Here is a 26,136-nt window from a genome sequence, read left to right as displayed (position 1 = left end):
CAACTTAAAATCCCTTAGCAGTTATCATCACTATCCAGGAAAAAAATTAGAAGCTGAATAGCTTTCTGTCTATTTTCAAATCATGGCCTTATTTCATTATCTTACTTAAATATTATAATTCAAGAATATCAGATTTGATTATAGTTTTTAACGAATGTCCATAGTAATTTTGAATAATGTCTCTTAAGTTGTATCTGGGGGTTTTTTTGTTCATTTCTTGCTAACCTTTTAAACTTATGAAAGACAATAGGCTAACATAAAAACCTGCCCAGTAGCTCAAAGAGAAAATCTTTTGACAGGGTGAGCGAGGGGCACCTTCGCTTGCCCAGGTTTCTCTTTGTAGGTCAGTGAGCGGAGGTGGAAGCATAAAGACTAGGCTAGGGCAGACACTGAAGTAGATTGTGGCTGCACCTTACCACCAGAGCAGTTTTTCTTCCTCGGCGCTTTTTCCTGTTTGCTGTCTAATCTTGGAATCTACACTCACAGTTTCAGGTAGGTCTCTGTTGTGGGTCAGCTGTTTCTCTTGAGAGCACCACACTTGCAGAGCTCTATGAGGGTTGCTGGGAGAGCACCAGCATCTTACTACCACCTACATCCACAGGGCTTTAGGCGCCTTGCCCATCTTCTCCCAAAGGCCCCACATTCATACCCAACTTCCTTTGCTTAGAATACTGCCACTGTCCCAGAGATCCAGGGTAAGCTGGCTGATCATCCTTGGCATCTCTCTTCTGACTCTCAAAATGGAATGAAGTGTAGCCTGACCTCTAGGGGGTCTATTGTTCCTATTCTTGTAAAATAGGTTCTTACATCTTATCAAAACTGTGACAGCTGGGTCTTTATCTTTACCTGTCCCTCCTGTAGTCTGTTTTTGTACACTGTTCTAAAATGTTTTATCATTTTGTTACTTATTTAATATTTACTGTATGCTGGGTGCTGGTATTCAGCATTGTATAAAATAAACATGTTCCCCTACCCTTAGGAGCTCACAACCTATGGATTTAATAATGAACAAGCATGTAAAAAAAATATCTAAGCTATTGAATGCTATGAAGAAAACGTAAAGAAGTAGAAACTGAGAAAAGGATGAGGGCTGTATTTCAGTTAGATGATGAGATCTAAGTGGGTGACATTTATACTATAACCTGAAGAATGAAAAGAAGCTAGCTGGGAGAAGAGGTTGTTCCATATAGTTAGGCCAAGGAAAAAGAGCTTGGTGTGAGTGAGAAGCTGAAGAAGGACCATGTTGCTAGAGCTACCTTGGTTAAGTGACGGTACAAGTGCCTTGGGTTTAGGGAGGCAGGCAGGAGCCAGATCATTCAAGTCATACGAAGGTTCACATTTTCCACTGGGAAACTGTTGGAAAGAATTACTTGATTCACCCAACTGATACTTAATATTCTCTTTGTGCCAGCATTTACAACTATTTGACATGGCAGTGATGAACAAAACATTTCCTCCCATAGGGAGAGTTGTTTTTAGCAAATTTTGGATAAATGGGCTGGGTGAGTTCTCATCTCCCTCTCCCAAAGACAGTGATACTGACTGCAGTATTGGAGCCATTCCTGCCCACATCTTATCTTCACCTACTACCAAACCAGCAGCACCAGTATATTTGGCCAACTTCTGGCTCTAGCCCCCTTCTGTAGGCCACCTTGCTTATGTGCAGCAAGAGATTTTAGCAGAAATGTCACTCAGTCACGTAGAACATGAGCATTTAGGGTGGTCTTGAGATGGGAGACCTGTAAGAGGCAGCAGAAATTCCTAGGCAAGCCAACCCACTGGCCTCTCAGATGAGCCTTACTCTTGGTACTAATGTACTGCCCTCTCCACCAGATTCCCTGGCTATTTTCAAGCTGAATTAAGGCGTGTGTGTGTGTGTGTACGCACACGTGTGCAACATACCAAACCAGGTGCTTGCATATGTTCAGTATGTGCTCTCGCATTGTGTTACACCTCAGCCAGTCTGGCTCCTCCTACCAAATAGCCTGGTACACCAGTTTCTGACCACTCTTCTGAGTTGTCTAAGTTCAAGAATGCTTAAATGTTAACCACCATTTTCTCTCTTCTTTATTAGTATTACTGAATGTCTTTTTGACAAGCAATTTTTTATTTACTTATATCGGAAAAGTTTAAGCTATAACCCTTAAAGGACACTAAGAACTCTACCATTATGGTGGAAGTAATTAGTCAGTTGGTAACTATATTACCTATATGATCTTGGAAAGATGAGAGTCTTCCTGAACCTTTCATTGGTAATTTGTACAATGAATAAGTGTACTAATAATATTGGCCTTGTGTTTTTTGAGATTTAAATGAGATTGCACCTGTAACAGGCCTCATAGTATGGCAAGTTACAGGTGTTCAGCTAATGTTAGTTTTCGTCTCAGAAACTGTTGATTTCATCATTTCTTGAGAGGAAATAAACTGTTACTATTGTTATATTGGTTCTGAGCAGCCTTATAGAATAGAATATTTGATGGGCATTAAATCGTATCACCCCAAGTTCTCTTTAAATCATTAATTTTCATAACTTTTTAATTGTTATAATCTTTCAAATAAACTAGATTCCGAATACTCTGTCTTAATTTCATCTGGGTTTGGTTTTAACCTAGAATGCCTTTAATTTCTCAGTTGAAGGAATTCACTAACTCTGTGCAGCCGTGACTCTGTTTTGAGTATGAGTATTCTAATTCTTACCACACAGAGAACTCTCTAACACTTTTGACCACAGCATTGGTTTTCATTTAATCATATGATCTTCACCAAGTGTTTGTCTTCTATGTAAATTTGAGGAGGCTTGGTATTTGATGGTTACTGATAGCCACTCAGCAGTAGAAAATGGGTTGTCTCTGGCTCTTTAAACAGAAGGATAGAAAAGAAAATTGTTTTTATATGTTTGAAGTGTCTTTCACATATTTAAGATACTTGTGAGACAGTATAAAGAAAAGAGTAGTCAAAAAGTGAGGGCCATACAAAGAACTTGCTCATTAAATGTATTACAAGCAGGTACTAATACTTAAGGTCAGTTTGTTGGGAGAACGTAAAATGAAAACTTTTTCCTTTTGATATTGAACATAGATTTTGCATTTCCTTATAAACTCGGAGATCTTCTAAATATGCCATCTAAACAAATTAGCAAAGATTTATTGCTCTTTCCTATATTGTATAACATTGAGATCTTGTGCTTGCAAGCAAGGGCTTATACCACTGAACTAAATCCCTGGCCCTTAAGGCAATTTCTTTCCTCATAAGTTACAATTAAAATAATGGCTTGGGCCTAATTATAGTACATAACAAATAGAACTCACAGAGAAAGAGCTTATCACCCATAGGAAGCATTAAATATTATGCAATTTGCAGTTTGAGGTATTTCATTTTCAGTTTTACTCCAGTAATGATATTCAGATAAAACAACTAGCTTTAAAATTTGAATTTGCAGGTCTTTACACTGACCAGTTTATGTAGCTATTGAAGAGTATTTTGAACAAATGGAGGAATCGCTACATTTGGATTTGTTAAAATAGCCCCATCTCACGTACTTTACATAAAAATGATTTCATATGGATGGCTAGGAAACCTAACTGACTTGTTAACTGTACACAATCTCTTGTTTAATCGTATTCAGTGTGGAGCAGAAACTGATCAATGAGTGTAAGCTAGTCCAGTCATTGAAAACTTTGCTTCAAATATAGCATGCAAATATTTTAATATTTGTAACTAATATCAGAATGTAATATTTAAGCACATACCCATATTTAAATAGACTTTATTTTTAGGGCAGTTTCAGATTCTGACATGTGTCTCCACAGTGAATGTCAGACACAGTTGTTTGAGTGCCCTGAAAATCCTCTGTACTCTGCCTCTTTAACATCCTAGCAAACGCTGATCTTTTCACTGTCTCCATAATTTTGACTTTTCCAGAGTATAGTATAGTTAGAATTATATGATTTGTAGCTTTTCCAGATTGACTTCTTTCACTTGGTAAAAGTTACTGTTTAAGATTCCTTTGTGCCTTTGCTGGCTTGATAGCTCATTTCTTTTTAGCACTAGATTCTGTTGTCAAGATGCATGTAGTTTACCTGTTCAGTTACTGGAAGACATCTTTGTTGATTCCAAGATTTGGCACTTAAGATAAAGCTTCTATAAACACCCATGTAGGTTTTTTTCTAGACATAAATGAAATGTGATTACTGGGTCATATGATAAGAGTGTGTTTAGATTTGTGTTTTCCAAAGTAGCAGTACCATTTTTCATTTTCAGTTTTTGACTTGCCTTACTTTCTTGAATATTCCTTATTTTTTGTTAAATATTTTCAGGTTTGAGAACATATCCTAAACTTTATTTTGATATCTGAAGATTAATTATATTGTAAAGAATTTCAATTTTTTAGAAGTTCATATTTGTATTCCAAAAACACAAAGCATTAATTCCATGTTGGCTTTCCCTCATCAAAATGAAATGAATTTTGCAAGTATATCTGGATAAATTTTCTTTTGCTGCAGTAGCCGTTTATACGAATATAATGATGAGACCTTGGAAAATGCTTTCCAGGAGTGTTTATACAATCAGTTACTTGGAAGTTTTTAAGTGTTTCAAACCTATACTGTATATCTTCAAAACACATGCAGGGTTTGGTAATTTACCTAACAGTGATATTTCTGTCAGACTCAATTCAAGAGAATGAGTTTTAATAGTAGTAGTTTTTCTTTAATAGCTTGCTTTTATAAGAAAAAAATTGTTAAAATGCAGTCAGTTATTTTATAAGTCTATTTGTTTATTCATGTAAAGGGTAGGGAATAATATAATTTGATCTTCAGGTCAGGAAAATATAGTAATATAGAAAATATAGGTTATAGTAGAAAACCAAGTTTTACCTCACCCTGGCCATTGTTAAAATAAATTTCTTTGTTGTCTGCCTAATGCAGTTTACAGATAGAATTTCCAGACCTTAGTTATTATGTTAATTCACTGGTTCCTTTCATTGAAAGAGATCAGATTTCTGGCAAGCAGACTTTCTGCTTTCTTTAGCACTGTCTCCGTGTTCCACGGAGCAGTAAATACTAAGCTTGAAATGAGGGGAGACAACTGAAAATATGAAATGGAGAGAAAAGGGATTCATATGTAAGAACTGATAAAGTTAAGTGAACAGGAGGTAAACCTGTTAATTTTTTTGCCCTGGAAGCTTTAGTTTTTTGATGATGAATAACGCCAGGATTGTGGTTTTTTAATTACAATTCAGAGAAGATAAAGTTTGATTGATATAATTAGGTTCTTTTCTTTTAAAAAATACATGCTTAAGGAAATATATAAGATGAGAATTTGTAGTTTTCTTAGCTGTTTTCCAGAGCAATCAAGAGTTTGGGAATAGAAAATAATCTTTTATTAACAGAAGTCTATTTATATAAGCTTTTGTTTTTTCTTCAATTAAAGAGTAATGCTACAGTGTATTATGGCCTATTGCTGGAAATTACAAGTAAGTAGTATACTAGTGTTAGACTAGTACATATCACATGATTTTAGTTCTTTCTAAGTTTTATTACTGTGTGTAAACTAGCTTTTTTGCAATAGCAGTTACTAAAATTTAAGTTACTTGGAAAGTTATATTTAGCATTTTAAAAAATCTTATTAATGAAGCCATGGAAATAAATTTGAATTTACTGATATGACTATATTTATAAATTCCCAAAGCAAAGTAAAACTTTGACTATATGGCAGCCGCCTTTATATTAGTATATTAATGAAACTGTACCTATATTTTCTCAAGTTTTTAATAAAGGTGTGAATAAAGAGATAAGTAAACAATCATTTTTTGCTATAGATCTTTTTATACATTTTCTGTGTAACAAATCAAAACATGAATACACAAACTTAACTATGTACTTTGGAGGAAGTATAAGTGCAGAATTGGCTTTGTAAAACTAAGTTGGCAGGGAGGGCTGTGTAGATGTCGGTTTTGTATTGACAAAATCAGATTTACTAATTTGCTACACCAGATTCCCCCCCCCCCGAATATGGAATTTCATCGTACTGTAAGACATTTTAAAGAAAACAACTATTTTCTAAACACTATGTCTGCATTCATTTTGTAAACAAGACTATTTTTAAAACATACTTTGTATGATCAGTATATTTGTAATGAAATTCAGTGTTGGAAACATACTTAAAAAGTAGAAAAGACATCTCACATATTCTTACTTTAGGGATAGTTTATCTGAAATGCTTTGTGTCCACAGGAAGAACAGGCAGCAAAATTGAAAGCTGAGAAGATCAGAGTTGCCCTGGAGAAAATTAAAGAGGCACAAGTGAAAAAGGTGACGCATGGGCGTTTGCTTGGTGGGGTTTTCAGTTTTCTGGACTTACAAAGACTTGCCTTGTTTATTTAATAAATTCCTTCCATTTATGAAATGGTGGATGAGGACTTCGTTCCTCTAATGTATTTTTCACACTTATATTTTTTGTGTGTGAGATACATTATAAAAAGAATGAACTTTTTCTAAACTCTCCTAAAACAATAAAACAGAATAATCTTTACATAACACTCTTAACCTGTTATATTTTTTTAAAGGCTTTAAATTCATTTAGGTAGGTTACTCAGTGTACCATTTCACATAGTAAGATCATTATTTGTATTTCAATTTACACTTGGACACTTAAGAATATTCAAATCCTTTCCAGGATGCTTATTTTGGTTTTCATTGAATGTCATTTTTACCTGTTATAGCTGGTGATTAGAGTCCACATGTCTGACGACAGTTCTAAAACAATGATGGTGGACGAGAGGCAGACAGTGAGACAAGTGCTGGCTAACCTGATGGACAAGTCCCACTGTGGCTATGGTTTAGACTGGTCGCTGGTGGAAACCATTTCTGAGTTACAAATGGGTTAGTAACATCATTGCTTTTAAACTTTTATGTGATCTCTATAGCTTTCATGTTACAGAAGCATTTTGAAGCATTTTTTTTAATCTTTTCTTGCAAAATTTCTAAGCAGTTTACCTCAAATATTTTGAGAATTCTTTGATATACAATATTATTTCCAGTTTAAAATGGCGATGTGGTATCAGTATCTCTGTACTAGTTTTTAACTTTAAGAGAAACAACAGCAACAGATTTCAAAAAATCAGTATATAAAATATGTTGTTTAACATAAGTTCAATGTAAGAGCTAGGCGTGGTGGCTCATGCCTGTAATCCCAGCACACAGGAGGCTGGGGCAGGAGGATCATTGTGAGTTCGAGACCAGCCTGGGCTACAGGGTGAGCTCAAGGCCAGCCTGAACTGCATAGCAAGACCCTGTCTCAAAAAGACAAAAACAAAAAAGTTCAACTTAAGAGTGGATAGAAAAGAGCTAGAGGCTAAAGAATGATGTGCTGGAGATCAGAAGACTTAGATTCTAGTCCTAACTCTCTGTCATTGATGTGACCTCCTTTAACTCACTTCACATCACTAGGGCTTGTCTCCTTGTTTGTAAAATGAACATGTGAGGGCCCAGGATGTTAGAGTTGATTAACAGGCTATGATTCTAGGCCAGGTGTGGTGGTGTCTGCCTGTAATTCCAGCATTTGAGAGACAGGCAAGAGTGTATTCTGAAAAAAAAAAAAAAAAAGTGTATTCTGTGAGTTCAAGGCTAGCCTAAACTATATAGTGAGACTCAGCCTCAATTTTAAAAAAAGTGAATATAATTCTGATTTGAATCACTTTGCAAGGTTTCATGTCTTTAATGTAATTTTGATAAATACTAACAAACATACTGATTTTTTTCTTTTCTTTCTTTTTTTTTAATAGAGAGAATCTTTGAAGATCATGAAAACTTGGTTGAAAATCTTCTCAATTGGACAAGAGATAGCCAAAACAAGCTTATATTTATGGAACGCATAGAAAAATACGCACTATTCAAAAACCCACAGGTAAGACTGAGTAGATTATTCAGGATTTTTAGATATGTATCTCAGGTCAGAGTTTTTAGATATGAAACTCATTTTATTCTCTTGTTGCTAAATTAGTAGGGTTAGGAGTCTGGCATCCACTTGATTGGGGCATTGCAGGTACAGACCCCACAGGAGCATTCATTACTGCTACCGAGGTAGTGAGGCTGCAGGACCCTGGTGTCAGATCTCTCAGGAGATAAACCAGTGTGGAAGCAGAAGTAGCCCCAGGGAATTACCAGATTTCCCTGTTCTGTAACCCAGAACTGTGTTGAATCCAGTAATTGATTTGGTGAGTTTCTCACCTCATAAAAGAAAAGAAGATCTTATCTCCACTATTAATCTATTTCATTTGGATTTTTTTTTTACAAATCACAATTATCTTGATTAGAAATGGCTCCACATTCTAATATGTTACTTTTCTTCCAAAATCATGTTTGAGTTACTACTTCCTAATACCTAGATATTTTATAGAAATCAGTGTGGTAGGGAAAAACAACTCCATGATAAAAAGTAGTAATGAGAAAAATAACAGCAAGGTATTGAATAGCTTTTCTGCAGGCTTAATCACAACTCACCTTGTTTAGATATTTTAGTGAAGAATTCATATGTGGGGATATCAATAGATCTTTTAGTAGGCAGCTGTGAAGAATAATTATACTAATAATTATAATTCATTTTAATTAAACTAATAAAATGAAGTTGTTACAGTTTTACAGAACCAGGGATTTCTTCTTAAAGCCAGAATGTTAAGTTTTCTGCATACTGTCAGCTGTTGTATGTGAGGTCACCTCAGGATTCAAGAAAAGGCAGTTTATGGACTAATTCATGACAAATGTGTAGGCAAGGAAGAGACAAGTGTTAAGTAATTTAATGATGAAGCCTGAGTGCTGGGAGAATTGCTTTCCTCTCTCTACACTGGCAAAAATGGACCTAGAGTTGTTATTTCTTTTCTTTTTTTTTTTTTTTTTTTGTCTTTTTCTTTTTTTTGGTGCCGGATCGAACTCACGACCACACACTTGCAAAGCAGGCATTTATGCTGCTGAGCTAAATCCCCAGCCCCCTAGAGTTGTTATTTCTATAGAAGAAATCATGTGTGTACTTATGCCAAGGGAATGATAGGATAGATTGTTCCTTTAACTTTCCTTTCATTGTTTTTCCAGAATTACCTTCTGGGGAAAAAAGAAACAGCTGAAATGGCAGATAGAAACAAAGAAGTACTGCTAGAGGTATGCCTCCCCCACTCCTTTTTATGCACATTTTATAAGTGAAGCATTAAGTACCTTTTAAAATGCCGTATGGTGTGCTCCATATTTACAGTGACAATTGTAACTCAAGAAGCCTATATTCTCTGATGCCATGAGGGAGAGAGAGTACAACTGTGTGAACAGGTTAGGCCAATGAAGAACGTTTGAAAAACTTCTTTTGCCAACCAGTGGACTAAAAGAAATAGTAATTTTTTAGGAGTTGCCATGTAGGAAGAAGGGCTGGTTGATGAAAAATGTTTCTTGTTTTCACCAGCTTCTCTAAATATAATTTTTACAAAATAGCTCATGTTTACAAAATAGCTCAGGCCTTAGCCATAAATAACTCAAAAAAGTTTTGTAATACAACCTAATCTTCATCTTTTGCTTAGCTTTAACAAATTAAAAGATGTTGGTACATTGAAAACTGGAATAAACTCTTACCAACAAGGCAATTAGAATATAAAGTTAGGTATTTAACTTTTTGTAGTGAGACTAGTTACCATTAAGAAAAAATATCTTTATACTTCCTAACGTTTGAACACTTTGAGGCAAAGAAATTAAGTTAGGTTGAAAATACCCTACAGTAATATTTGGGACTTACTTTTATAAATACATTATTTTTAACATTATATTTGTATTTTAAAGTTGCTTAAATTCGTAATTTTGAAGTTGCTTAAATTCCTTTCAACATACTATTCAGTGTTTTGAAAACAAATACTCTGTTGCTCTTAGACCATATCAATCCAATTGTTAATGAACAATCACTTAATACTTTTTAACTATTCCTTTTTAGTTTGGCAGCTAATTAATTCATCATAAATTTGGAGAAAAATAAAATTGAATGCTTATGTTAACCCTGACATTTTTAATTATACTTAGTATTTTATTTAAACTGTGTTGTTTAGAAATGCATTTAAGTACTGTTATATACAGTTAATTCAAGTTACTTTTTCTTCAACATTAGATAAAAGATCATATGCAGGAGTTAGTGTTACATTATGGTCTAGAATTTTTGCTTATTAAAGGGATTGCTACAGTAGTTCCAAAATAAATTCATATTGTGTTTAGAAAGTTCAGATTTAGATGAAAATGAATAGCATGGTTTTCCAAGAAAACTACCATGCTTTAATGTAATGTATCTCACATAGGTAGGCACAACTTTTTTCGAAGGATCCAAGGAGCAAAAGTTTTTGCAACTCATTGTGTTATTGTAGGAATGCTTTTGTGGAAGCTCTGTAACTGTACCAGAAATTGAAGGAGTCCTTTGGTTGAAAGATGACGGCAAGAAGTCCTGGAAGAAGCGGTACTTTCTCTTACGAGCATCTGGTATCTACTATGTCCCTAAAGGGAAAGCAAAGGTGGGTCCCCCTTTGGTAAGGTTTTGGGCTTCTCTTATAATAATTGCTTTTAATTTGTAGTGATTGTGTCATTACTTTATCTAGTATAGAAAGATTACTTTGTTTATAGTCTTATCTAAAGACAAGGCAACTCAAAAAATTTTCACATTTCTGATTATTAGTTGGGCCCATCTCATTTCTTTTGCTACATTTGAAATCATAATTTTATTTATTATGATTATTATTTATTTTATTTACTTATTTACTCTTGGGATTCTTGCCATAGTAGTTTTTGTTTGGGGAAGACTAGTTTTCTGGGTTTACAGCCATTTTAATTTTGAGTGATAGGCTTTTGTTTGGTTTAACTATAGCTGTGTACTAATTTGAGGGCAAAACTATTTTAAAGATTTTATAGTATCATCTAGTATTATAATAATCCTATAAGCAAAGTTTTGTTCCTCTTTAACTAGTGAGGAAACCTCCAGTGAAGGATCATAGTATTTGAGATATGTTTCCTGGCACTGAACTACTTGATAATTTCTGGTTCATTCCAGAGAGCTTTCTTTACACATATGTATTTAATACATGTCCTGCTGTACTTAAAGTACTATGATTAAATGTTGGCATTTCTAAAGGTTTGTTATGAATAGCAAGACAGTAAGTGTTTTAGTTGTTTTTCTCATTACTGAGATAAAATACCCAATGCCCAAAGTTAGAGGAGGAAGGGTTTATTTGGCTCACAGTTTGTAAAGATTTCAGACCATAATTGGCTGGCTTCAAGACATGGCAGAAGGACATCATTGAGGTGAAACAGTTCATGGTGGGCAGAAGGTAGCAGAGCAAGCAACCAAAGCACCTTAGCATCTTCCTTCTGCCCCTTTTATAGTCTTAGAGCAAATGCCAAACCAATCAATGGACTGAGTAGTAATCATACACCCTTCATCCCAGCACCCTTAATCCATCTCTGAAAAATCCCCACCTATGATGAAAGGAGGCTTTGAGGGGATACCTGGACACAAACCGTAACAGTAACAAAATGAACTGGTTTGGGAGAAGGTTATATTATGGATTAAAGAAGTATTTGTAAACAACCTCATTGTCTTCAAAATAGCAATAATTTCTGTTCACTAAAATTCAGATTTTCAACTGAAAATTGTAACAGTGATATTTGCTACTTTGTACACTATTGTTAACCTGACCTTTTTGGTGTTTTTATGTTAGGTCTCTCGGGATCTGGTGTGCTTTCTCCAGCTGGATCATGTCAATGTTTACTATGGCCAAGACTATCGAAACAAATACAAAGCACCTACAGACTATTGTCTGGTGCTAAAGGTAATCACTTACCTCTTTTTTTGAAAGTTTTAACTGATGTTAGACATAGGTTATTGGGCATTTGCAATAGTTTGGATCTCCAGCAAGTGTACTATTTTTGCTATTTTCTATGTCTTGAAAAAAGAATGATAGAGCTGGAGGTGTAACTCAGTTCTATAGCATCTGCCTAGCATATATAAGTTATGGGGTTAGAAACCCAGCACAACCAAAGAATAAAAATAAAAGAAGATCTTTAAAATGAAGGAAAAACCATGTCCTATGCCACTGCTGACCTTTTGCCAGTTAGCCTTAGAATCATGCAGATAAAAAGTGGACGCTGATTATATACTTTGAGCCATCGTATGTACAGTATTTGATTATATATTTGAGATTTGTATTTAGTAGTCAGCTTATTGTAGGAAAACATAGATCAGGGATGAATGTGGAACACATTGAATATGTTGCTTATTTTCCTGTATATGCTAATGAGAACCATCAGAGGGCGCTGTGCCTAAGTGCCACAGAAATTGTTTTCTTGGCTCCATTTTAGTGACCCTTTAATCTTCCTGTTTTTATCGTCACATCATGTTTTCTCCCGCTTCTCTCAGAGAATTGTCATTTGGTTCTGGAGAGTAGCATTGTTGGGGGGTGAGGGGCCTTGGATTTGACAAAACTGGATGTAATGACAACCTTTTTTTTTTTTTTCTTGCTTGATTAATGCCTATTTGTTTATTTTTTTATATTGAAAATAGTAAAATACAACAGAACAAGACAGAATAAAGCCAACTGAGACCATGTAGTAAAACTGATACAGAACTTCACAGCAGGTTACTGGGGTAACAGTAATAGGTATCACATTATATTTCATTATCTTATAATAGTTGTTCTTTCAATCAGATATAGCAAAATCAAATGAAATACAGAACATTATAGAACTTAGCAAAACAGAATATTGAATAGAGCCGTACCATTAATCAGAATAAAGCAAAACAGTAATAAAAATGTTTGCCTTCAAAGAGATGGTAGAAGGAAATCCCCCTTATTTGCTATGATCAACATCCCAAGAGATGCTCTGATTTCTGGTTCCCATTTGCTATGGGGGGACAGAGGAAGAAGGGTAGGGGACCTGAGATGTTTGACTCTAGGCCATGCACCAGTAGGTTCACTATTGCTTAGCAGGGAGGCAGGCAGGTTGCTTGATTTCCCAGGGTCCTAAGTTCCAACATGGCGCGGATCTCAGGATACACTAGTGGTTTTCCCCCTGGAAGGGCCACAGTCTGCCACACCACAGCAGCTTACCAGGGAGGGATGCTGCTTGTTTGGTTTCCCAGGGTTCTAAGTTCCAACATGGCACAGATCTAAGGGCCACAGTCTGCCACACCGCAGCCGCTTGACAACCTTCTATTAAATAATACTTTCTTAGTGACCACCACTGTATCATTCAAGATACTTAGGAACAAATAATTTTTATAGTCAGAGCAAAATAACTTAACCCAGCAGTTTTCAAAATGAGGCCAAGGTCCCCTGAGAATTAAGGCCATAGTGTCAAAAGTATTCTTCTAATACTAAGATGTTATTTGCCTTTGTACTTTGATTCTGTCACAAATGTACTGTGGAGTTTTCTACAAGATCATATAAGATGATTATGTTTTTGTCACTGTTGACTAGTGTAATGCATTTTATGTACTTTTGTATCTTAATGTTTTTCTGTCTTGATTTCTAATGAGGTAAATATTGAAGAGGTAGGAAAACTCCACTCCCATCTTCTCAGGCCTATCTTGGTGAGGGAATTAAATTGACAAAAGTGGACTGAAGTAGTGGAGTCCGTTGCTGCAGGCTGCATTACAGCAAGAGTAGAGGGTGTGCAGCAGCACATTGCATAAGGAACCCTAGAAGACAGCACTGTCTTGGAAAGGTCTGCACAGAATTCTTGGTCTGACCTCTTATCCTTGAATAGAAAAGTATAGTGTATCACTAATATGGACAGGGCACCTTTCTCCTAGAAATTTCGTCATCTGTTCTCAAGAAACAGCATGAAGACCCTAAGTGATCCTTTTGGGTCTGCTGTTTTTAAGTGACTTAAACTTAAATGCCAGGGTAGTGTATTTTTTACTTGTTCACACAGCCACGTGGTCAAGAGTGGCCATTAATGGCCGTGGAGGAAGAAGGTGGTGAGAAAGGCCAAGAGTGCCCCGTGGTGGCCCCCACTGGCAGTCAGGGCCTCTTGGGGAGGTCTCCCCATGCCTCGCTGGCAGGAATAAGCCAGCTCTTCTTCAGTTGTTGGCGTCATCTTCTGTGTACACTGTGGCTTCTTACAGTCAGGACCTGCTCTGTTTTGCTTATCACTGTATTTTTTAATCAGTACTGGGGATTGAACTCACGGCTGCGTGCTTGCAAGGCAGACACTTGTGCCGCTGAGCTAAATCCACAGCCCCTTAGCACTATATCAGAAAAGCTAGTTGCAGCACCTTGCAAGTAGTTCTCAGTAAATCCTTGCTGAGTAAATAGATGAAGTGAAATTCCTCTTTATCCTTATGTGCAAAACCATAACCCTTCCACATGCCTTTTTTTATGCTTTAAAGGTTACCATGACATTTCTTGGAATATGATGTCATGTAGTCCAAGTCTGTACTGTCAAGAGAGAACACCATCGGGTATTGTTTTGCTCTCCTTTTATTGACTAAGGGTTTACCATTTAAAACTCTGGCTACAGCCTTCAGGAAGAAAGGTGCTTTGAGTAGTGTTGTTTTAAGGGAGCCTCCTGAGCTCTGTAAAACATTGTATGCACTGGGAACAGAACACTGAAGGGGGCCAGGGATTGAGCTCAGCAGCATAAGCGCCTACCTAGTAATCCTGAGGTCTTGAGTTAGTCCCCAGTACCAAAACAAAACAGAAAAACCCACAACAACAACAAAAATAACGCTGAGGGAGATATTCTTTTCTTTCTCTGCAAACCAGGGGTTGATCTTTTAACAACTTTGTAGCTGTGAATTTGTTTTATTGTTCTTATGGCTTCTACCACAAATAAATGTAGGAAGTTTGTATACATTTTTTTAAAGCTGCTTTCCATCATGTAATGGAACATAAATTTTAAGTATTTTTTTTTTTTGGCAAAATAGAGCTATGACTTCATTTTCAGCACAACTGAAAAGACCAGTAATAAACATGCCTCATTGCATCCAAGCTCAGTGTGGCTTGGGCTCTTCCTCCCTAAACACTAGTGGTTGAGGTCCAGTGCAGTCAAGCTGGCTGACGCTTGCCTCTGTAGCTGAGGTCAGGTCCTTCCCAGCAGCCCAGCCTGCCCAGGTGTCTCTGACAGGTGCTCTGAGCCCTTGAGAAGCTTCAGGCTGCTGTGGCACACACCGCACTCCTGCACAGCACCAGTTGGGGCCATTGGCTCCTGTCCTGGACCTAGGTTGTGCACTTTGTGTCCCTGGGCCAGTGAGGACTCCAGAGTTGCATGAAGCCTCACAAAAGCCCTCCTCTTGTTTAGAGTCTCCTAAACCCAGGGTTTCAGGGGATTCAAAGTGAAACAGTTCACTTCCCTGTTCCCAATCCTACAGATTAAGAATTCTGCTGAGTTAACCTTAATGGATTTTGTTTCTTTCAAACGAAGGATATTTGAGGATTCACCACGGTGTGAAGGTTTATTTTAACTTGGACAGACTGATCTAAAATGTAACTGTTCCCACTGTACATGGGCTGTTTTATTTGGCCTTATGATAATCGAAGAAACACTTTTACTACTTGGCCATTCTAATAATTTACCAGGATAAATTTAAACTTTGATAAAGCTTACTTCTCTCCGTATTTATTTGGATTTTGCCTTTACTCTTGCAGCACCCACAGATCCAGAAGAAATCCCAGTACATCAAATACCTCTGCTGTGACGACATGAGGACCTTGCATCAGTGGGTCAATGGAATCCGAATTGCGAAGGTGCATCTGGATAGGATGGCTGTTTAATAATGCCACTCGGATTTCATGGCAGTTACTCTCATTGTCTTGTGTTGGTGATTTTGCTAGTATTTTATTTTTCAGGCCTTAAGTGTGATTTTTTTAAAATGCTGTCCTTTTTTCTTGGTAGTGACAAACAGTTGATATTCATGGACACAGTTGGTAAAAGCTTGTATTACAGTGATTTATTTTGTCTTTGGAGAATGTATTATGTGACTCTCATAGCACAGGTTAGCCTAAGCAAAGTAATTTTTTATTTAAGTAATCTTCATTTAGCAACCAGATTTGGAGCAGTATCTTTAATAGTGCTAAAGATAAGGCCCTAGATCAAGAATTTGAGGTGAAAAAATACTTATATTTATAATGAAAATAGTAAAACCCAACTGTTAACCTCTTGCTGCTCTTATATAATCGAGGAAAGATTATAATTTGCTAGTATTTGACGACTTGGGAGCATTATAGGTATTAATACAACTACAAATCAGTAAACAGATGCATTCCCCTTTGCTACCTCATCCTTCTGATGACAAGTACAGTTCATTGTCACCGTTTACTGCCTCCGTTTAGTATGGGAAGCAGCTCTACGCAAACTATCAAGAAGCTATGAAGAGGACAGAATCTGCCTATGACTGGACATCCTTATCCAGCTCCAGTATTAAATCAGGATCCAGCTCTTCCAGCATCCCAGGTAGTTCAGATGCCTCCGAGTGCTTTTTTAGTGCCTTGCAGAGACCAACAGTAGACCTGCTCGTTTCAAACTTGACTCATAAAAATCAGAGCCAGACTGTTAAGAGTGAACAATATCATGGACTAATTCTCAAATCAGTATATGTAACTTCCAATGCTAAGACTTTTAGACGTTTATTCAAAACCCATTACATACTGCTGAAATGTGTGGGTTAAAAAATTGCTTGGCAGAATCACTGTTCTCAGAGTCTGTGAGAAGGCCACCCTCCTTCCCCACAGGTTTCCTGACATTGTGGTGTAGTGGAAATGCTAGGAACTATTTCACAGTTGCAGTACTGGAAGCCAGTGATACTCAAATAGGGCTTAAGAGATTCCCACATCCTTAAAGCAAGTTTAAACAAGTTTATGTTGTAAAGTAATTGCTTCTTCACTTTCAAAAATGTTCCCTCTGTGAGGTTCAAGACCCCTAAAAGCAGAACTTTTTTTGTTGCTCACTGATTAAAAAACTATGATTTCCTCCCTAAATCATTTTTTAAAATTTAGAATGTGTATACGTAGGTACCCATATATTTCCTAGTTTTGTTTACTGACTTTAGAAGCAGTGATACCCCAGTAACAGTAAGACTACCCAAGTATGCTAAAGGACTTGAGGAGTCAACCTAAGTCCCACTGCCAAAGCCAGAAGAATCAGACAACAAAAGATAACACTGTAGTATAGGGTATATTCCAAATCATAAAATAAACATCCTTGAGTCCATACTAACATGAGTAAATCACTGAACAAACAAGGAAGAGACTAATCTGTTTATACAGAAGATTTTCAAATGGTTTACTTAGACAGATTTGTCCCAGGGGGTGGACCTGGTCTCTCCTCCGCTCCTCAAAGAGTAGAAGAGGCCGAGGCCAGCTGAGAGCCCAACACAGAGAACTTCAACCCAGCCGTCACAGTCAGTGTGGTCACTAGGAAGTCGGCTGATGGCAGGTGTCCCTCAGAGAATGTGAGGGCTGGGCTTCCTTGTCCTGCGCTCTTCTTCCCAAATCTATGGTCTCAGTCCAATCAAGGAAAAAGCATCAAATCAGAAGGAAGAAACACAAACTCATCAAAACAGAGCTCTTTTACTATAATTTTGTCTCGTATTGAACTACTTACAGAGTCAAAAGATTTACTGGCAGGAGTGGTGGCACATGCCTATAATCCTAGCACTCGGGAGGCTGAGACAGGAGGTTTGCTGCAGATTCAAGACAATGAGACCCTGTCTCAAAAGAATTTTCCCCCTATTTCCTGAGATAAGGAAAGTTTTCTAATGAAAAATACGATATTTATAATGAGCTGAGTAAAATTAACTGCCATTCTACATAGCTTTTGGTCCTGTGAAGGACATAAAGTACGTGTTTATCCTGTCAGAATAACAGCTGACTGAATCTGCTTTCCACTGTCTGTACAGAGTCTCAGTCCAACCATTCTAACCAGTCCGACAGCGGAGTGTCCGACACCCCGCCGGCAGGCGCGGGCCATGTCCGCTCGCAGAGCGCTGTGAGCTCCATCTTCTCAGAGGCCTGGAAGCGCGGCACGCAGCTGGAGGAGAGCAGCAAGGTAAGAGCGGGCTGGATGACCCGCCGGGAAAGACTGAGGGTTACCCTAACCCTGCTGGCTGCTGCTGGCTGCTGCTGGCTGCTGGCTCCGCCTAGGGCTCTCACCCGGCACCCAGGTGTCCCGCTTGCCAAGCATAATGAAGAGCCCAAGAGAGACCTGCCCATCTGACTTCTGGGAAATGGCTGTTTGCTGTTTCACTCTAATAGTCTACACCAAACAAAGCTTGCAGTTTATTTAACTCCTGTGTCACAGTGGTTCAGATGTTTGAGACAAAACATTCTTCTCCTTCCCACTTTTAACAAGTGGAGGGAGTGTACCGTTTGACACCCGTGCCCTGCAGCTGTGCATATTCCAGAGAAATTGCTTGCAGTTATTTGTTATTAATTGAATTTAATCAGACTCTTTCCTGGCTTTTTCGATTTTTGGCATTTCTCCGGACGCTGGTGAATTTTCTCATTATGCTTTATGATAGAAGGCCGAATTCAAATCAGTCCCTTGAAAATTGTGTTGCTGAGGCTTGCGCAGATTTTTCAGACATTGAAGAGTGAGCGTCATTATTTCAGGACGACAAGCCGAGAAAATAGGTCTTGGACGCAGCTGAAAGACAGGCTAGGTGTCAGGTGGGCGCCGCACAGCGGAAGCCGGCCTGGTGTTTGCCCAGGAATCACGAGCCTCTGGCTCCAGCCGTTCACAGACGAGCGCCCAGCTGGCGGTGCTCTTGCTTCTTGGAACTTTTCTTCGCTAAGTGGCCTGCAGGCAGCGGCAGCCCTGGGGGTGGTGGAGGAGCGTGGGCGAGCGGCGAGGTCCGGAGAGCCGCCTGGCCAGCGGAACCGCGCGCGCCCGGGAGGTGGGCGCGCTTCGGGGTACTTCCCCTTGCTCCTGGGGTGTGCTCATTCCTGCGCCTCGCGTGCGCCCTGGGGAGCGGATGTCCGAGGAGGAGCGGGGGCCGGCCAGCTCAGTGGCTCAGGTGCAGGCCCGCCGGGTCGGGCGCTGCCCACGACGCTGGCACGGCGGGGCTCGGAGCCTGCCGCCTGCCACCCCTGCTCTCTGCCAGGCGTCGTGAGTGGGGACCGGTGGGGGCGCCCGAGGCTGCTCCCTTGGAAGTCCGTGGGCCGGGCCGAGCCGCCCTCGCCTCTTACCTTAGCTCCCGCACATCCTCTTGGGTGGGCGTGGCGTGGTCCTGCGCCCTCGCCCCAGGAGCGCGTGCCCAGCTGCCCCCAGCCTTCCCGCTAACTGGGCTCCCTCCCTGTGTTCTTCTCGCCCACTCCAGGCCAGGACGGAGTCCCTGTGTCGGCCCTACGCCTCGCTGGTGACCCCTCTGTCCCCGCAGATGCGGCCCAGCGCCCCCTGTGTGGCCTCCCAGCCCTCGCCCCCGCTGCCCCCGCCACCCCCACCCCCGCCTCCGCCGCCACCGCCACCGCCGCCGCTGCCCAGCCAGGCTACGCCGTCCTCGGGCGCCGCCGCCGCGCCCACCTTCGTCAAGTACAGCACCATCGCGCGGCTGCAGCACGCGGCGCAGCACTCGGGCTCCCTGTTTAAGCCGCCGCCCCCGGGGGCGCCGCAGCCGCCCGCGGCCTCGCAAGCCAGCAAGCCTCAGCTCCTGGTGCCCCCTACCGGCGACATGCCGCCCCCGCCACCGCCTCCGCCACCCCCAACCCCCGGCTCGGCGATGGCCCAGCTGAAGCCGGCGCCCTGCGCCCCGGCCCTGCCGCAGTTCAGCCCGCCGCCGCCGCCGCCCCCGCTGCCCAAGGCCCCCCACTCGCAGCCCGTGCCCCCGCCGCCTCCGGTCAAGAAGCCGCCGCCGTTCCCCACGGCACCGGGGCCCCCGCCCACGCTGCCCAAGCAGCAGAGCTTCGGCGGGAAGCCGCCGCCCTCTCCGCTGGCGTCTGCTGCTGTGAAACAGCTGGCCAGCCAGTGCCCGCCGCCCGCTCCCGGGGACGCGCCGCCCCCGAAGCCCGGCCCGGTGCACCCCCCGCCGCAGTCCCCCCCAGCCGTGAAGGCAAAGCCCAAGTGGCAGCCCGGTGCCGCCCCTGTCCCGTCGCCCGACTTCCCGCCGCCGCCGCCAGAAAACAGCCTGGTGTTTCCACCGCCGCCCCCCGTGGCCCCGGCCTCCGATAAAGGCGGGTCTCCGGGCAAGAAGCCCGGGAAGCTGGCTAGCCCCGGGGGAAAGAAGCCGCCGCCCGCACCGCAGCGCAACTCCAGCATCAGGGTGGGGGGCGTGGGCAGCGAGCAGCCAGAGCCCGCGAGGCCCTCGGTGGACAGCCTGGTGAGCAGGTTCGCGCCGCCCGCCGATGAGGCCCCGCCGCCGCCGCCGCCACCCGCGCCTCCCAAGCCCGGGAAGCTGCAGCTCTCCGCGGTCGGGGTCGGGGTTGCCTTCCCCAGCGCGCCAGGGGCAGAGGCGCCTGCCAGAGCCGCCGTGCCAGGCGGGCGCGGGAAGGACTCAGGGCTGGAGTTCCCCTCACCACCATCAGATTCTGACTTCCCGCCCCCGCCCCCCGAGACCGAGCTGCCCCTGCCCCCCGTGGAGATCCCGCCGGTGTTTTCTGGAAGCGGAACCGCCTCCCCCAAAGTGGCCGTGGTGAATCCCCAGCCGCAGCTGTGGTGTAAGACGTCCGTGAAGAAGGCCCCTCCGCCCACGCGACCCAAGCGCAACGACAGCACCCGCCTCACCCAGGTAGAGCCCCCGGAGCCGCCAACGCTGGCTGCAGTCGTGCCACAAGTGCCCACATCTCCCAAGTCCAGCCTTAGTGTCCAGCCTGGATTCCTGGCTGATCTCAACCGGACCCTACAGCGGAAGTCCATCACCCGGCACGGCTCGCTGACCTCCACACGCGTGTCCCGGGCCGAGCCTACTGCCACCATGGATGACATGGCCCTTCCCCCGCCGCCCCCTGAACTGCTCGCCGACCCGCAGAAGGCTGTCTACGGGGGCAGTCACATATCAGGCTATGCAACCTTGCGGAGGGGGCCGCCTCCCGCTCCCCCCAAGAGAGACCAGAGCACCAAGCTTTCGAGGGACTGGTAGCACCTGAAGCGATGTCTGCGCTCTCTGTAATCGGTTTTACAATCAGCTCATCTGGTCACCTGTGATTTCAGGTGGTCAGAGCCTCCTGGTATGATGATATTCAGGTAGTTTCCGGCCGTGTGTGTGCGTGTATGTGTACACGTGTGTGCATAAGTGTATTTGTAAGTATGTATGTAGAGAACAGAGTAGTTGTATTTATTCCTTCCCTCTACAAATCTGAACATGGGTTTTGCGTATTTGGGGTGGAAGAGGCATGGACGGGGCTGTTTACTGTCTTAGGATTTGTCTGTCATGTAGATTGGACCAAAACCTTCTGCTTACTAAGAAGGTATTTTGTAAGTGTCTGTGCAGTCTCCTCGTGCATGTCGTATAGTACACAGTTAAGTGTGTAACACGTTTCCGTTTGAGAAAGTGTTTGGCATAGCTTTTGTGTTTGGTTTTCCCAAGTTGGCCGAGTTGGAGCTGCTTGAGAGATGCCTCAGGACTCCACTGCGGGGCCCTTTAAATCAGGAGAGCAATGTGAGCTTGGTAGAGGGCACAGCATTCAGGAAGGGAATGTCCTCAGGCCCCATGTGAGAACCCTTGGTGTGCCTGCCCCGCCCCGCCCCGCCCCAGCAGTGCTCCTCAGAGGGAAACCTATGTGACCCCGACCCTCAGCCCCCCTGGCTGCTGCGAGCACTGTCTCGTCAACTTGGCGTTGTGGTTGTTTTAGGTTTATTTTGAGAATGTCTAAGGCAGTCTGCACTGTCCCGGTCCGCCCGGGTCACCAGCTAACCTTCTCTCTGGTGTATACTTTAGGTGGATGCTGAAATCTGTAAACGGTATATAATAATACACTTCTCTGCCCAATACAGTGCATTAACAAAAAAAAAAAAAAAAAACCACCTTCTGAAATATGTCTTCTTTGTGTATTGCTCTCTGAAAGAGGAAGAACGAACACAACCGGGTCCTGTATGGATGTCATGAACCAGGCAGTAGATGAGCCATAATGCAGAATTCAGAGAACCCACCAGGCATGGGACTAGCGCTGAGGGAGTCTGAGGTCCCCGGTGATTGTGTGCTGCCTAGCGCGCTGCCGGCTGGGGACACAGGTCTAGGTGCCCGGCCAATCTGACCTTCCAAAGCGTGCACATGCAGTTTGGCAGAACAAGAACACCCTGTGCTTCTCTAAGCTTCACACGCTATGTATTTTTTTCTATTGATTTTCCTTTGTACGTGAGACAAGTATGTACCGTACTGTCTCATCAGTTTACCTGGATAAACCGTCACAAATAAAAGCAACCTTAGAGCTGCACTCAAACAAGAATAAAACTTGGCCACCCAGCAATGAGAAATGACACCTCTTGAAGTGAAAGTCTGTTCCTGTCATGAAGATTACCAGTGTAAGCTTCCCCACCGCAGAAAGTGACATCAGTGAATAGGCGACAGACGGTAAACAAGAATAAATTAAAGTTGTACGGTGTGCAAGGCATCACTGTAATCCACTCTCTAAGAAAGAGCTGCCTCTGGTAAGAGGAAGCTGTGCTTCCCAGGGTATCGCCAGGAGCTGTTCAGTCTAGTCATGCCAGGGGGAAGCAGTAAGACACAACTTTGCATCTTGTTGTAACCTGCGTCTTTTAAAAGCACGCAGTTTTCTTTGATGCTTAGGAAATGCCCTTCACCCTAGTTGTGTCACCCACGCTCGCACAGCGGTGTGGGTACCCTGAAAGTAGACTGCGTGGCTGCACCCGCTCCGGGGCAGAAGCCTTTCCACAGGCTTCTACTTGTTGCTTTTGGGGCATTTTTGCAGGGTAAAGTTACTCATAAATCAGGCTACCTAAATACTCTCCATTAAGGTTTTTGAGTTTTGTTTTTTTTTTTTCATGAAAGCAGACTATGTTTCTTGATGAGGAAACGTAATACATCTCTACCTTCACCTCTGTGTCCTAGAGCAGGCTTTGCTACCAAGGTGGCCTCGTTGGCATCCATCCTCATGCTCGCCATGCTGAGCTGCAGCCACCTGAGCTGTGCTTTCCTGAAGCAGCAGCCAGCCGTGTGGTCACTGGCGTGCCAAGTGGAGCAGGCCGGAGGCTGACCCCATCTTGACAAGAGGCAGCTCCTCTTATGTTCCTCCAAAAATGTAAACAGCGAGTTTTGTTCTAATCTTATGTGTGCAATAAGTGCATCAAAGGAACCAAAGTGACTCTGATTGTACTTCTAGGGCTTTACTTCCCCGTGGGGTTTCTCTGTGGGTTTTGGTTGGAATGTAGGTGTGGAGCTTTTTCTTTTCCTGCCGAGACTGTATTTTTGTGGCTCCGTCTCTGGTGTGTCCCTCAGACAGCACTTGTATTGCTCCTGCTTGTGCTGGCTGCTTCTCTGCCCAGCACCCATTGGTGCCGCAGGCACCGACCACCTTCACTCCTGGGGACAGCATCACAGCTGCATCGCAGCAGATCTTGTTCTTAGCTAATGACTGCCTTTACTAGAGACAGTTAAATACAGAGTTCTGTGTTGAATTTCAGCAAGTTGGCCTTCACTACTCAAAAGATTTGAATATACTTTTTCCTTATATAGTCAAATTCTCACTTGGAAAGGAAAATTATCCTTCAGGATTTTAGATGCCCAGTCAGCTATAAACTGGGTTTTTAGGACTTCTAAGTTGCAGGGAACTTTTCACAAGATTTTAAACAGTAATGCAGCGATGACAGTGTTTCAGTCCCCCAAAATCAAGGTGCTTCTACCACTGGCAGTATGTCTCAAGAGGACTGGGACCCACCCTTGGGTCCCTTCATGGGACCTTGTCACTAAAGTCAATGAAGAATTTATCAAGAAAGATTAACAAAGTAGAGACCATAATTCTGATGGTGACAGTTCTGAGATCAAGATTATAGGAACTGTGCGTTCAAGTTTCAGAAACTGCTATGTTGGGAGAATACTGCTGGTAAGACACTTACCTAAAGGATGCTGGATGGTAAACATTGCTACACAGTGTCTCAGGCAATGGTGTGGCTTGGGTTTGATTTGAAAGTTAGAACCCAATCACCTTTTTCAGCTAAATCAGTTTGTTACAAACACAAGGTAATTTTTAAACAATTAAAAATAGTTCATTCCTATTTCCATGCATCATTACCAGACTTTTTTCATAGACCTTCAAAAATTTCAGCTGATGTAATGCTACAGAATTTAATAAAGGTTAGACCAAATAAACCAGTATCACTCTTTCAGTGGTATAATGACTTGCTCTTAACAAAGTAGATATAACTTACACACTTGCTGAGACATTGTTTTAAAAATGCTTTTAGATTGCAAACACAGGCTGGTGTTGATTTTTTTCTATACATCTTCATTTGTATAAAGGATACCTCTGACCCTGGAGGAGTGTAATCTCTCACTAAGGGGAGATTTGATCCAAAAAGAAAATGCAAGTACAACAGAATCAAATAGCTCATTTCCTTTCCAGATGTTAAGACCATTTTCATACCCTTAGTACTTCAACCCACAAAAAATAGTGCTCAGTTCTTATTGAGACCTTAGAACTATATAATAGAAATCAAATATAGCCTGGAAATAAACTTGCTCGATAAAAATAAGCAGAAGCAACATCCTTGAGAAACAGTTGAAGGCAGGGGAACCTCTCAAATTGGTTTGCTCTTTATTTGAAGTAATGAACCGTTTAGGAGAGAGAGGTATTTGCTGTAAGCCCCTGTGCCTTTAACTCAGCAGAATAGCATTTTCTGAGGTGCTAATGAAAGCTGTGTTGGCAGAAATAGAAAAGTGATGATCCTACAAAAAGATGGACTTCATCTACCTAAGTAAGTCTGGCTATCTCCTACCAAAGATGTTAAGAGAAATGAATCAAGTCAGGGTGGCAATTCTGTCCTGACAGCGAGTTGGGGGGAGGGGGGGGCGTGGCTGGCTGTTAACACCAAGCACTTGACTGCTGAGGTTTTCAACCTGCCTGCACTCTCCCAAGGGGAAACTTCAAAAACTGTCCACTGTTCATTGTCTGTATGGTCTACCTAATACCAAAAACTGCCGCTTTTCATCATGATTCCCACCTCCTAAAACTTTTCTATTTGTAAATAATCCCTCCTAGAAAACAAGCATTAACTGGAATGTTTCAAATGAATTTTGCTGAATTTTATGATCAGCTACTAGTGAACTCTTCTTATAGAGATACATATTTAAGTAAAATACTAGTTGCTCAGTGTTGTTAATTGTTTACTATTTTAAAGGAAATTTGCACATTTTACTTAACTGGGATTGCTTCCTCCCCTTCCCGAGGGGGTGGCACTCAAGGCTGACTGACTTCTGGCTGCGGGAACTTTGTCATTTGATATACAGTGCAGAAAATGTACTTTTTAAAGCATGGGAAAGATGACAAGGAACTGCATTATAAAGTACTGGATAGAGGACATTATTCAGAGGATTATGCACAGCTCTGTGAAGATGAAAGTGTTCTTTTAGCTTTGTTGCTACTTGTTCTGCTTAAATGTATGCTCATTTCATTATGTGCCTTGCTCCCAGATTTCGCAAAACTATATATATAATACATATATCACATATATATATATATATATATATATGAGAGAGAAATATATTCAGTACTACTGATGGTGTTCTTGTTCTGCTGGATTAAGTTATTTTCCAACTTATTGTCAGTAAACTATTGTAATGGGTTAGGACAGCAGTCATACATTCAGTATAAATTTGTTTTTCCAGTTGCATTTTGTTATGTCAACCTACCCAATCTCAAACCTTAAAACGCATTTGAACAGGGACATTTTGTGGATGGGCACCACTAAGAACCTGGGGTACCAAAAATGCTATTCCGTAGGAACAAATTAAGTGTAAAGACTAATAAACTATGGTTTGATGTGTTCAATGTTAGCTTTAAGAGTTATCTGTAACAGACTGGGGAGCTTTGGCCATTAAACACATTTTAAAAGATAATGGCTTTTAAAGTTTTTTTTTTTGTTTTTTTTTTTAAACCTTGAGTCAAGTACAAACAGGGATATTTGTGCCTGGAAGCTTTGGAATCACTGTCGTGTGTGTCGTGACACAGGAGCCCAACAC

The 26,136-nt window shown here is 41.6% G+C and overlaps 1 protein-coding gene across 6 annotated transcripts in view; it reads left to right on the top strand.

Moving 5' to 3' along the window:
• Raph1 (Ras association (RalGDS/AF-6) and pleckstrin homology domains 1) overlaps nt 1–26,136 on the top strand; it is a 104,267-nt gene that overhangs the window by 66,732 nt on the left and 11,399 nt on the right. For 5 of the 6 annotated variants that reach the window (XM_063237294.1, XM_063237293.1, XM_063237292.1 and 2 more), the window contains 10 exons: nt 6,234–6,311; nt 6,722–6,881; nt 7,784–7,905; nt 9,087–9,152; nt 10,385–10,528; nt 11,729–11,839; nt 15,659–15,757; nt 16,343–16,463; nt 17,908–18,056; nt 19,327–26,013. In XM_063237294.1, the coding sequence (XP_063093364.1) occupies nt 6,234–6,311; nt 6,722–6,881; nt 7,784–7,905; nt 9,087–9,152; nt 10,385–10,528; nt 11,729–11,839; nt 15,659–15,757; nt 16,343–16,463; nt 17,908–18,056; nt 19,327–21,081 (2,805 nt within the window). In that variant the 3' untranslated portion in view covers nt 21,082–26,013. Of the gene's footprint in view, nt 1–6,233; nt 6,312–6,721; nt 6,882–7,783; nt 7,906–9,086; nt 9,153–10,384; nt 10,529–11,728; nt 11,840–15,658; nt 15,758–16,342; nt 16,464–17,907; nt 18,057–19,326; nt 26,014–26,136 lie in introns of those variants that run through there. The other variant, XM_063237295.1, reaches the window with a different exon arrangement.

This window comes from Cavia porcellus, unplaced genomic scaffold (assembly GCF_034190915.1).
Source record: "Cavia porcellus strain 051 isolate PalLab524CR breed Dunkin Hartley unplaced genomic scaffold, mCavPor4.1 scaffold_26, whole genome shotgun sequence".
In the NCBI taxonomy this organism is placed as follows: domain Eukaryota; kingdom Metazoa; phylum Chordata; class Mammalia; order Rodentia; family Caviidae; genus Cavia; species Cavia porcellus.
Note: the sequence above shows the minus strand (reverse complement) of the source record. Positions and strands in the feature narration are given on the sequence as shown.